Genomic DNA, 13,107 nt, shown 5'->3' with positions numbered 1-13,107 from the left:
TTACATAGCAGAAGAGGAAGGAAGGAAGGAAAAGAAGGAAGGAAAAGAAAGAAGGGAGAGAGAGAGAGAAAGAAAGAAAAAAAGAAAGGAGAAGAAAAAGAAAGAGAAGAGAGAGAGAGAGAGAGAGAGAAGGAAAGAAGGCAGGAAAGAAAGATATGCCTTCTGGGCTTCCTTTCTGAGTGCCATGGCAGAGGGAAATATGAATAAAAGATGATGTGCTGTATTTTACCGTTGCGGCGGAAGACAACTTGGCTCAGCCGCCCTCCTCACCTGCTGAAATCCTTAAGTTACAGCGAGGCAAGCGCGGGCGGGGAGGTTGGGGGGGTGGGGAGCGGGAGTGGAAGTGGAAGAGGGGCCGGGAGAATTCCCGCGAACGCTACTCGGGTGAATGGTGGAGGCTCATTGGAGGAAGGCAGCTAATCTCACTCCTCCCCTTTTCCCGACCGAAGCGCCGGCCTTCGAGGGGAGGACCCGAGAGAGCAGGAACTTCACGGAGCGCCTCTGTCTTTTTTCATGTCGGCGGCAGAGCCATTATGCTCTCGCTCCCATCATGAGCCGCTGGTCTACTTCCCAAGGTGTCGTCCTAACAGGGTATCATCCCAGCAGCGGTAGCCGCCGACGCCGCTGCCTCGAGGACGCCCAAGAGACGCCGGGAGCCGATGCCGATGAAAATGCCGAGGCGTCCCCCTTAAGGTAAGAGTTGGCGCTCCCACGCGATCTCGCTTGAAAAGAGGAAGACTGCTTAGCCGGGCGTCCGGGTGGCGCAAGACCCGGGGCTCGCGTACCTGTTGACGTAGGCGGGCTGCTGGGAGCCAGGTACGACGGACTTAGCCGCGGTGTGCCGTGAATCATATGACCAAAGTTTAAATAGTTGGAAGAGCAGCCTTGAGAGGTGCTACTACTGCTGCTGCACCCTGTGTAGGCGAGCGTGCAACAAATGTGCGTTGGGAATAGCCTCTGTTGCTTACTAAATAATATTGCATGCAGAAGTAACTCGTAATCAAACACTCTAAACCGTCTTCTCAGATGTCTGCGGGCCATAATTTTTTTTTTTGGCACCGAAAAATGAGGCAGCTGAGGAAGCTTTGGGTTCGCATGTGTCTGCAACAGCCCTCTCAACACATTCTTTCTCTGTTCGATAGTTAACCCCCATGTCCGCATGCCGAGTGTTTCCAGATGTATTTCCCCCACTTATATTAAAGTAATTCTACACCCCAGAAAATACTTTCCTTTAACCAAGGGGATTCAGTAATATAGTGGGTGAGCAAGTATTAGAAGTGTGTGCTAGTCTGCTCTTGTTTCTCCCCACAGGAGGAAAAAGCTATTTCCTAGATTACATTAAAATGCAATTTAGTTGTATCAAAAAGTTAAATAAGATTCCTTTTAAAGTGCAAGCTTTATTTTTTTTAAACCAGTAGCTGACGAATAGGCTGTTGTTTAAAATCCCTTTCACACAGATTTCAGAGGTGCAGTAGACTTTCCTGGTATGTACACTTTGCTTCACACAGCCCCTCCCTCTGCCACCTTATTTTTCCATAATCTCAGTTTTTCCTTTCTACCTATCTCTCAATTGAGAGTGTATGAAAAATACTGATTGCATAAGTTTTGTTCAGAAAGAAAAACTTCCTTCAGAGACAGATAAATTAATACAGTTGTTGCAAGACATTTGGGTGGAAAAAGGCTGGCATGATTTAAGTATACTGGAGTCATCAGGACTGGGATATAATCAATTCTGTTATGGAGAGGTAGTTTGTTCTCTGCATAATATTGGCACTGTGCAATGTTCTGTATTTCTTTAAGCTTCAAAAAGATGGACTTGATATGAAGTTGTTTATTCCAGTTTAGTTGTTATCTTTGAATGATGCCTGTAGAAGAGCTAGAAAAGTACAGGATCAGATCTGAATTGACAGATATGGTGGTCTGACTACAATTGACTTCAGAATTTCTGCCCTATAACATTATGGTTATGAAGGTCACCACATGACCTGACTCAATTTTACAATTGTTTTTACATTGGTCATGAAGTGAATCACTAGAGCTGTTAAGCAAATCACATAGTTATGAAAGAAATCCATTGTTCCAAATGGGTGTTGTTTGCCAGAAATTGGCAAAGAAATGCTAGAAACGCAAAAACATAGCAAACTGCAGTCATGTGATTGTGGGACATTGCAAGCAGGCACTAGTCTAGAAAGCAGGAGACCGTGAGTTCTAGTCCCACTTAGTCACAAATCAACTGGGTGCCTTATCTCAGTCCCAGGAAGGAAGCAGTGGCAAACCACTTCTGAAAACACCTTGCCAAGAAAATTGCAGGGACTGTTCCAGGCAGTCACCAGAAGTCAACAATGATTTGAAGACATCCAAAATGTAAAATTTATATAAAGCTAGAATTGTATACTGTTAAAGTTTTTAAAAGATATTTCTTACTTGAAGGTACTACCATATAATTTCTTCATTTTTATGGCATAAACACTTCAATACCCAAGCATATTTGAATTCTCTCAGTGAGTTCACTTTCTTTTATGTACTAAAAATAATGCGCATAGAGTCTGTACTGATTTAAAACTAAAATAAAGGCTTTTTCAGTCTTTTCAATGACTTCGTCATTGGAATTGGAAGACATTTACTTCAAGGATACTGGAAAAAGTCTCAAAAATACTTAAATATTTTCATATATTTTTTTACATTATAACTGCAGATGTATATTTGAGTGCCTCTAAAAATAAGTTGAGACATTAGCATCAATCTTTTCAGTGCCTCAATAATTTTTCAGGAAAGGAGTTATTTCTTTGTGGTATGGCATTTTTCTGGTGTGTTCAACTTTTGGTTTGGAACCAGGATGGCAGTATGAAGGAAATGACTGATGTACTTGATGAAGTCAGCATTTGCATTGTTAAGGAGAAATTTAGACCTGAGCATCCGAAATTCACAAGCTTGCCAAAATGTAATATTCTTTAGGATAGGAAGGAAGTGAAGGATCCCAAATGTGCTCTTGAGTTGCTACATACTGTTTTCCAAGTTATCTTCCCACTTCAGATATAGATCATTGGCTTCCGTCCCTGAAACTTATAAGTTGTGAGTTCCATCTGTCTCTTCTTACAAACTTGACTTACAGCAAAGCGAGATGTTGCTTTGATATAAAAAGTTGATGAAGCTCGAACTCTATATAAATGTGAGGTAAATGCGAATTTGAAGAAAGTTTGTAGAACCTACTGTCTAAAGGGCATTCATGGGTCAGTGTTTTGAGGCATCCTTCTGTATTTGCTGTTGCCATTGTTACATTCAACCTGATTCAAAACATTTATGCAACAGGAAATGAAAATAAGCCCGGAAAGCAAAAATATATCAGATGATAGCAGTTGCAAATTATAGACTTACTCATATCCAAAGTTGAGCTCCAAAAATAAATGGTGGTATTGTGGTTTGATGTCCTGTGTAGTAGTGGAAGAGTTTAATATGATGTGGGTCCAAGAAAGAAGGATGTGCTGCATACTTTGTCTTTTAATGGCAAGGAGTTACCAGTTATTTGGATCTGAAAACAGTATAGATGTTTTTCTCCCCCCACCCAAAAAATAACCCATTAGAACTCATTTAGTAAAGGGCTTTTCGATCACAAATTTCTGGGTATCTTGCCTAGTTTGGTGAGACTAATGTTCGTTCTTGTACATGGAACAATGCAAGTTCTTTACATTTCTTCAAGATAGACTTATGTTTTGCAGTTGCCCTGTCCCAGACACAGGAAGTTATGATTGGTCTTCCCTCTGTTCCTTTCCTGTGTTTTTCTTCAATTTCCCTGTCTTTTGTTCTTTCTGCAAAAAAATGGATAGAAAAAATGGAAGCTGCACATTACCTGTTGATTGGTAGTGCTAAGAGATAACCATTTGGAAGCATCACTGGTCTTGACAAAAAATAAACACAATTAGGTAGCCCATGACCCATTGATATTTCTCCGCCAGCTTCCGCATTGACAACAATGCCAGAACTGCTAACATACTGCCTTCATTCGAAACGTATAGCACAATCAAACATCAGTGCAGGCAATGTTTATGACAGGTTGTTTTATGTTATAAGCTGTTTTATGATAATGTTGTGTCATAAAATGTTTTACAAAATGTGCCAAATTTCAATTCCCTGGGAAGCATGGATCCAGATTTTCAACCCATTCTATAATTTAGCACATTTGAGATATCTTGGTTCAAAATTTATCCTAATGAGGCACCATTTTGCCCAGTTAAAGGTCATGGGAACTAGAGTTTAGTAGTCTATATATTATATGCTGGGAAAAATTTAAAACTTTCTCTTAATCCCCCACCCCACCCCTGAAAGTTACCTTGCCTGTTCATCTTTCAGTAATGATCAGATAAGGAAGTAAAGAAAGGTATAATAAAAAAGTAATAGATATATAGCAAAAATAGAAACGATGAAGTTTTCATGCTGAAGGATTCTTAATAAGTCCTTTATAATTATAACAGGAATATTCTCTGACTAACTTTTGCCATCATTATTTTTATTGTTATGCTTAATGAATTTAATAATACGTTATTTAGTTTAATTATGTTTAGATTTTATTTTAATTACTGTAGTTTATTAATGATGTTTTTAATTATTACATTACAAATTTTTAGTAGTTAGTTGTAAATTACTTTGAACCCATTTGGGAGTATAGAAAGATAAAGAAATGTTGCTTAATGTGACATTGTGGGATACAAAATTGATTTAATTTTTCTAGTTAAAACCTTTAAATCTATTTTCTCTTTTCCTCTCTACCCCTTTGTCCTTCCTTTATTTAGCAGTTAACTTTAGATTGTAAGAGTCTTGGACTGGGATCTGGCATCTTGTAATTTTAAAAATTTTATGCATGTGGGTGACATTATATAATAAAAGATACATAAAAGTGACAGTGAAATGGTCTAATGAATGGTTTTTCAAAGTGTATTCCATGGAGCACTAGAGAGTCTGTGAGATACTAAAGGGTGGAAAATCCTCATGTTCAAATACCTATTACGAGAACTTGCTTCCTTGTCAATAGTTTTTTACTTAAATGTGTCATAGATGGGACCTTAAGTTCATGAGAAACATTCATTTCCTTATTATAAATTTGGCTGTAGGAGAAGAGCAGGCAGAGCTGGGGGGCAGAGTTAAACGAGTCATCAGCCTAGAGTTGTTCATTATGTTCCCACAAATGTTCTATTATTTTATTTTATTTATTTTTCAAAATTTATAGACCGCCCCCTCTCCCCGAAGGGACTCGGGGCGGTGTACAGGCATCTCATTAAAAACAGGTATAAAAGATAAATACCCTTAAATATATTCCCTTAAAAGCGAATTAAACCTAAATTCAACTGTACAGAATAATAAAAGTTAAAATCACTAAAACACATACCCCTAAAAATTTAAAAATACAGACTTGATGGACTAAAATTGGTATTAGGCCAGGCCAGCTAAATTGAACAGGTGGGCTTTAAGCTTCTTACGGAAGGAGCGGAGGTCGGTGGTAGTTCTGATATCCGGGGGGAGGTCATTCCAGAGGGTCGGGCCCATCACAGAGAAGGCCCTACTCCTGGGCGTCGCCCGCTGGCATTGCCTAGTGGACAGCACCCGGAGGAGTCCCTCCCTGTGAGAGCGAATCGGCCGAAGGGATGTGTGGGGCAGGATACGATCCCGCAAATAGCTAGGTCCTGTGCCATGGAGCGCTTTAAAGATGATAACCAACACCTTGAAACGCACCCGGAAAGCCACAGGTAGCCAGTGCAGCCCGCACAGCAGAGGTGTTACGTGGGAGTATCTAGTAGCTCCCACAATTGTCCGCGCGGCCGCATTCTGAACCAGCTGCAGCCTTCGGGTGCATCTCAAGGGGAGCCCCATGTAGAGAGCATTGCAGTAGTCCAGTCGGGACGTCACAAGCGCATGGGTGACTGTGCAGAGGGTGTTCCAGTCCAATAGGGGACGCAATTGGCGCACCAGGCGAACCTGGTGAAACGCCCCCCTTGCCACGGCTGTCACATGGTCATCCATTGACAGCCGGGCATCCAGGAGGACGCCCAAATTGTGTGCCCGATCCACGGGGGCCAGCTGTTCGCCCCCAATGGCCAGTGATTAACGCAACTGGTTGAACCGGGGTGCCGGTAGCCACAGCCACTCCGTCTTGGACGGGTTGAGCTTGAGTCTGTTATTTCCCATCCAGATCCGTACGGCTTCCAGACATCGGGACATCACTTTGACGGCATCGCTGGGGTGGTCCAGGGTAGAGATGTACAGCTGAGTGTCATCAGCGTACAGGTGGTAATCTACCCCGAACCCACGAATGACCTCGCCCAGCGGCTTCATGTATGTGTTGAACAGGAGAGGCGAGAGGACCGACCCCTGCGGCACCCCGCAGGTGAGCGGCCTCAGGCTCGACCTCTGCCCTCCTGTCAACACACATTGCGCCCGACCAGAGAGGTAGGAGGAGAACCACCGCAGAACGGTGCCCCTCACCCCCAACCCCTCCAGGCGACGCAGTAGGATACCATGGTCGATGGTATCGAAAGCCGCCGAGAGATCTAATAGGACCAAGATGGAGGAACAACCCCCATCTCTGGCCCTCCAGAGATCATCCACCAGCGCGACCAAAGCCGTCTCCGTGCTGTGACCGGGCCGGAAGCCGGACTGGCGCGGGTCCAGATAATCAATTTCCTCCAAGTGCTGTGGGAACTGTTGCGCCACCACACTCTCTACAACCTTCACCAAAAAGGGAAGGTTGGAGACGGGACGGTAATTTGCTAACTCAGCTGGGTCCAGAGAAGGCTTCTTGAGTAGGGGCCTCACCCCCGCCTCTTTCAAGACGGCCGGCAAGAACCCCTCTCTCAGTGAAGCGTTCACTAGTTCCTGGAGCCAGCCTCGTGTGACCTCCCAGGATGCCAGTACAATCCAGGAGGGACACGGGTCCAGTAAACATGTGGTGGCTTGCAGTCGTCCACGTAACTTGTCCATATCGTCGGAAGCAACAGAGTCAAACTCCTCCCAGGATGGCACCTCAAGACCCACTTCCGATGTCTCTTCTAGACCACTAACGGAGACCCACTCGCTGCGAATCTGAGCGATTTTGTCCTGCAGATATTCCCCAAATTCTTCTGCTCTACCCTGCAAGGGGGCTTCCCGCGGCCTCTGTGAAAGGAGGGAGTGGGTAACCCTAAACAGGGCGGCAGGGCGGTTATCTGCGGACGCAATAAGAGTGGCACAATATTGTCGTTTGGCCATTCTTAATTCCACAAGGTAAGTCCGTAAATAGGCTCTCACCTGTGCTCGGTCAGACTCGGAGCGTGACGATCTCCATCTGCTCTCTAGGCGTCTCTTGCGGCGCTTCATCACCCCTAGCTCCTCGGTAAACCAAGGGGCCTGGGTGGTTCGATGCCGCAGGAGAGGCCGCAAAGGCGCAACCCGGTCCAAGGCCCCGGCGGCCGCACTATTCCATGCGGCCACTAGGTCCTCCATCCGGGTGCGGGTCAGGACTACAGGGAATGGCCCAAGCTCCGTCTGGAACCTATCAGGTTCCATCAAGCGCCTGGGGCGGAACCATCTAGGACATTCCGGTTCCGCCTCCCCGCGATGGGGAGTAGCGGTTGGAAAGTCGAGCCGGAGAAGTGAGTGATCTGACCATGACAGGGGCGTGATAACTAAATCCCCTACTCCCAGATCACTCCTCCACTGGCCAGAGACAAAAATAAGGTCCAGTGAGTGACCTCCCTCGTGTGTGGGGCCCTGAATTACCTGGGTCAGGTCCATGGCTGTCATGGAAGCCATGAACTCCCGAGCTGCCTCGGATGTTTCCCCTACCGATGGCAGGTTAAAGTCCCCCATGACTAGCAGCCTGGGGGTCTCCACCGCCATCTCGGCGATCACCTCGAGGAGCTCGGGCAGGGCCGCTGATGCATAGCAAGGAGCCAGGTATACAATCAGCAAGCCCAACTGTCTCCCTGGGCCCCATTTCACAGATAGGGACTCACAACCGGTTATCTGTGGCACAGTGGACTCTCTTGGTTCAAGGCCTTCCCTTACGATAACCGCTACCCCGCCGCCCCTACCCTGGGCCCGCGGCTGATGAAATGCACCGTAGCCTGGCGGGCACATTTCCATGAGGGGGAGACCTCCCTCGTGGCCCAGCCAGGTCTCCGTTATCCCTGCCAGGTCTGGCTCCCCCTCCGAGATCAAGTCGTTAATGAGGGGGGCTTTGTTGGTAACGGACCTGGCGTTGCATAGCATCAGTCTCAGGCCCCGGCTCTGTAGGTCCTGACCACCTAGATTGCGGGGGTTGGGACAAATGACCGGCCATATCCAACGGCCACGGTCTCCCAACCGGTTAAAAGATCTCGGCCTATGCTCGCACCTACCCCTCCCCACGACCGTTAGAATGGGAAGACCTTCTTCTGGAACACCACTACTCCCCCTTCTCTTAATCGCTCCGCTCACTCCCTTGTTAAACCCACCTGTCTGCCTGGCACTAGTCCCTCCCTCAGCCTGATTGAACCCATCCCCCGCCCTAGAACCCCTTAAAAGACGAATAAAAGATCTAATTAAAAACCCCCTAAGGTTGCGCTTCGTCCACCTCTCTAGATTGATAAATCCCTCATCAAGGTGGGCCCTCGAGAGGGCGGGGGGCCATACTTGCGAGAGGGGGGACTCCCGCAGTAAGATGAGGACTGTCCTCGAGTACATGGTAAGATTGCATTTCCGATAGGGCTACAGTTTGGTTGGGGATGTTTACAAGTCATTAGTTCCAGTGAGGGATAACGGCCCAAGCCTTGGGTAGGGTGGTGAGAAGATCAAATCAAATAGTCAGCAGGTGATGATTAGTCCTGCGCCAAGAAGCCTCCTACCTCCTGTCTCTTGCCAGGCCTCCAGCGCCATAGTGCTCTTCCGCCAAGAGCTGCCAGCCAAAGCTGCCAGCCTCCGGCGCTCCTCCGATGTTCTTACTAGAGTGGGAGGGGAAGCAGTGAAGCTGGAGGAGGCCAAGCCGATGTTCCTGCAGGCGCTCCTGCCCGGTCTCCTGTCGGCCGCCAGCGCCGCCAGCCTGCCGATCTGCCAGCTTCTCTCTCCAGCTGACCGCCAGCCTGCCGGCCTGCCGATCTCCAACACCTCCAGCACCGCCGGCCTGCCGACCTCCTACCAGCCTCTCCAGCCTCTCTCGGCGTCTCGCAGCTCCCCAGCTGACTCCACAGCCGACATCGGCGCCCGGCGTCTCTCTCTGGATTTCTCTCGGCATCACGCAGTATCTCTAGTTGACTCACAAGCTCACAAGCCGGCATCGGGTCTCTCCAGCTGGCTCCACCTCTTCTAAGCCAACCCCTCTTGATTTCCGTTGACCTTTATCTCAGGCCAATTTAGTTGAGTAGGTTCTTGCAAATAGACTTCAGCAATAAACCTTCCGAATTGAGACTTAAAGTATGGTCCTGATTCTTTGTGCCCGACAGTGGCAGCTATTATGTCTGCCCCAGCTTTTTTTCCAAAGAGGAGATACCAGGAAGAGACCAAAGATCCAGGGCTCCCATGAAAGTGGTGTGAAGACTAAAATAAAACCAGCCCACGGAACCTTTGGATTCAGTCTCTGATAAATGATGTAAAAGCCCCAAATAGTCCTACTGCTGCTAATTGGAGGAATAAAGAGTTGAATGGCAGAGGACTTCCAGATTGTAGAGTTGGTCTCCCTAAGAGAAATGCCTCTCCAGGGATCAGAACCCTGATGAGTCATAATTGAACTAATGCAAGAATAATTCTGGTGCTTTATATCATAACGCTGTGTTAGAGCCTAAGATTGTGCCTTTCCCCCTGTTTAGCATTATATGAACCATTACATTTTTCTGGACTACATGAACCCTGATCACTTTTCTCTTTTATTTATTCATTTGATTTATATAACTGGTCACCTCACTTTGACATGAGACTTACAATAAAATAAATAAAATACATAATGTCAAAAAGAAAAAAGAAAACACATGGCATTTGGGCAGATTCAGTATGATGTTTCTGGCTTTGGGATCCACAGACTGGTTTGAATATTGGTTTGTCTGTAGAAAGGGACGCGGTGGCTCAGTGGCTAAGATGCTGAGCTTAGTTCGGCGGTTTGAATCCCTAGCGCCGCATAATGGCATGAGCTCCTGTTACTTGTACCAGCTTCTGCCAACCTAGCAGTTCAAAAGCATGTAAAAATGCAAGTAGAAAAATAGGGACCACGTTTGGTGGGGAGGTAACAGCATTCCGTGCACCTTCGACATTTAGTCATGCCGGCCACATCACCACAGAAACGTCTTCGGAGAGCGCTGGCTCTTCGGCTTTGAAACAGAGATGAGCACTGCCCCCTAGAGTTGAGAACAACTAGCACATATGTGCGAGGGGAACCTTTACGTTTTAGCTTGTCTGTAGAGTTTCTATAGGAAAGGTTGATTTGTTTAAAACCTTCATTTTCTGAATATTCATTTTGGATCCCTACACTTGCATGGGGAAGAAGAGCAACTAAGGGAAAATTTGTACAATGCTTGAATCATAATATAATCTTTGAGAAGGAAGCCTCCCACCTCTCTGTCAGTGAAACTCACTTCTTAAGAAAGCTCATTGCAAAGCAGTATGATGGATTGTGGAGTGATATTTACTAAACAGGCTTTCCTAGGTCTTTTCTCTTACAAAGAGTAGCATCAAAAGCTGTTGTTTCATATTACTATTTGAAAATATGTAAATGTAATATAACTTTCTGCATTGAAAAGGGCAAACATTACTGATTAACATTGTTTTGGAATAGATGTTAGTGAATATGGGAGGCTATATATTTTAAAGACATTGTTCCTTCTTCTGAGAATCTTAAAATAGTTATCACCAAAAGAGTTCATTTATTCCTTCCTGAAACAAAGCAAATCTGTTTCCTCTAAACAGTAATTATTTCCTAATCCTCAGGAAATAAGGTACATATTTTCATAAGCATCTATGATATAGCAGGAACACTGGTAATGTAAATAACTGGAAAATGCATTCAGTCACATTCAATCATAGTAGAGAGATTATATGGAACTATTAAAATCCTATGCTTGTGTTATACAGAAGTGTGCAAGGAGATATGCGGGAAAATACTATTTTTATTCACTAAATTGATTGATGTGCGTAATTATTAAGTGATGTCTACGAACAGATGTCTCCATCTGGTAGCTTAAGGCACACAACTTCTCATAATTAGAGAGTAAATAGTGCATGTTTCACATCAACCAGTATAAGAGTCCATATATCTTTGCATGAAAGTCATGGAATATAAGTGTGTAACTTTATATATTGGGTTTGGAGTTTAAATATTTTTGACTTCTGAGAGCTACAAAGTGAGGTGGACAATTTGGCTTCTTTCAACTGTGTGTGTGTATTTGTTTTAACAAAAAATAGGTATAGAGCTCACATGCTGTTCATGAGCTGAAGTTTGCTCACTTCCAGTGTATAGAGGGAATGTTTCTGCACATTTATTATGCAGTCTATACTTTTTCAGGAATAAAGATATTTCCTGAATTAATTTGGCATAACAGCTTTGACCAGTTCTTGCATCCTTGTCACCTAGTGAGGTTTTGGGTCTCTTGTCATTAATATTCTGAGCTCAGCAATTAGTGCTTAGTTGTGCACATCTGGAAAGAGTAGAACACACCCAAGTTTATATATTCATGGTCTTAATCTGAATAATTAAAATATGTAGTTAATGACTGAAGATTGTATACTGCACCACATGTGTATGAAAATTTTGATGTTTTTCCATTGTATACAAATATTTAACTATTAACATTATTTACAAAAATAGAAAAATGTACTGTATAGTTGTAATTTTTGTTTGTAATTCTATAGTTCCTTATAGAAACCATGTCAGAATTATAAATCTTAATCCTAAAGAGATATGGATTCAAATCAGTTCACAGATCTGGTCTATGTTTTCAGGGAAGAGGTTTCTAATATAGAACACTAATACCTCAACTTGTACTGAAACTATTTGCAGAATTCCTGAAAGAAGTGTGTTACCACATTTAATACAAGAGGAAGAGATTATTGTTTGTTTAATTAATTGTTAATTAATTAATTAGTTAATTGTTCATTAAGCAATTTTTGTAGAACAAGCACATCACGAATAATAACTTCATGTCATTTGTTTCGCCTGATAAGGAGAGATGTAAGAGACGTACCAATGACAAGCCTCAAGAAAAATTTCATATGTAGATAGCAAACAAATCAAGAGAGTTTCTCTAATGGAGAAATCAAGAAAAATATTCATTTTCTGAGTTATTTATCTTTCAATATAGATATTATGTATATATGTATCTCTTCTTTTAACAGTGTTAAGGTATTCAGTAAATTTTAGGAATTCATAGATTTGAAATTAGGTATTCTTCTATATCTCCCTTGATATCCATTTGCAGTAAGTCTTATTCAATCTTGTGTTCTTCAAAATATTTGACATTTTGAGAACAGCATTCCAACAGGACGTCACATTGGGGAAGGGTTATATGTACATATGCTGGCAGAGCAATATCCTTTTATGAACAGTAATTAAACATTGTATTTTATTGTTTTTATTCATTAGCCGACCTCCTCCTTGTACATGTCTTGGTATATGTTTTTGTAATATGTATGTCTTGTCTATATATTTATTTCATATGTTTTGTTGTACGCCGCCCCGAGTCCTTCGGGAGAGGGTGTGGCTAAGAAATAAATATTTATTATTATTATTATTATTATTAATATTTTTGAAATACTCAGACTGTAATCTAGAATAAATTGATCATGTCCAAAAGGATTGGATTTATTTTGCCCCTTGGGAAAATAGACATGCTGCAGCTGCACTTTTTCAGTGCCCCAAATACACATACTTCAAAACCACAATTAATAGTCAAATGCTTTAATCTTAATTAATGCAATAATTTCTATTATTGGCCTATGTGGGTTTTTTGGTAGGATAGGGAGGAAATTGAGATCACATCCTTCAGAAGTAGAACATTTTACATTTACAGCAGTGGTGGGTTGCTACTGACGTTACTACAGATTCGCTGAGTGCACACTAGGTGTTGATGTTTGTATGTAGATGGCTTTGCTACAATACAATACAATACAATACAATAG

At 43.6% G+C, this 13,107-nt stretch overlaps 1 protein-coding gene across 1 annotated transcript in view; it reads left to right on the top strand.

Moving 5' to 3' along the window:
* The first annotated feature begins 421 nt into the window (after window positions 1–421).
* ARHGAP18 (Rho GTPase activating protein 18) overlaps window positions 422–13,107 on the top strand; it is a 67,245-nt gene continuing 54,559 nt past the window's right edge. The window contains exon 1 of the mRNA XM_081945866.1: window positions 422–693. Coding sequence (XP_081801992.1) covers window positions 551–693 — 143 coding nt within the window. The 5' untranslated portion in view covers window positions 422–550. The remainder of the gene's footprint in view (window positions 694–13,107) is intronic.

The sequence above is a fragment of the Natrix helvetica genome, assembly GCF_964273705.1.
Source record: "Natrix helvetica genome assembly, chromosome: 2".
NCBI classification, from domain to species: Eukaryota; Metazoa; Chordata; class Lepidosauria; order Squamata; family Natricidae; genus Natrix; species Natrix helvetica.
Note: the sequence above shows the minus strand (reverse complement) of the source record. Positions and strands in the feature narration are given on the sequence as shown.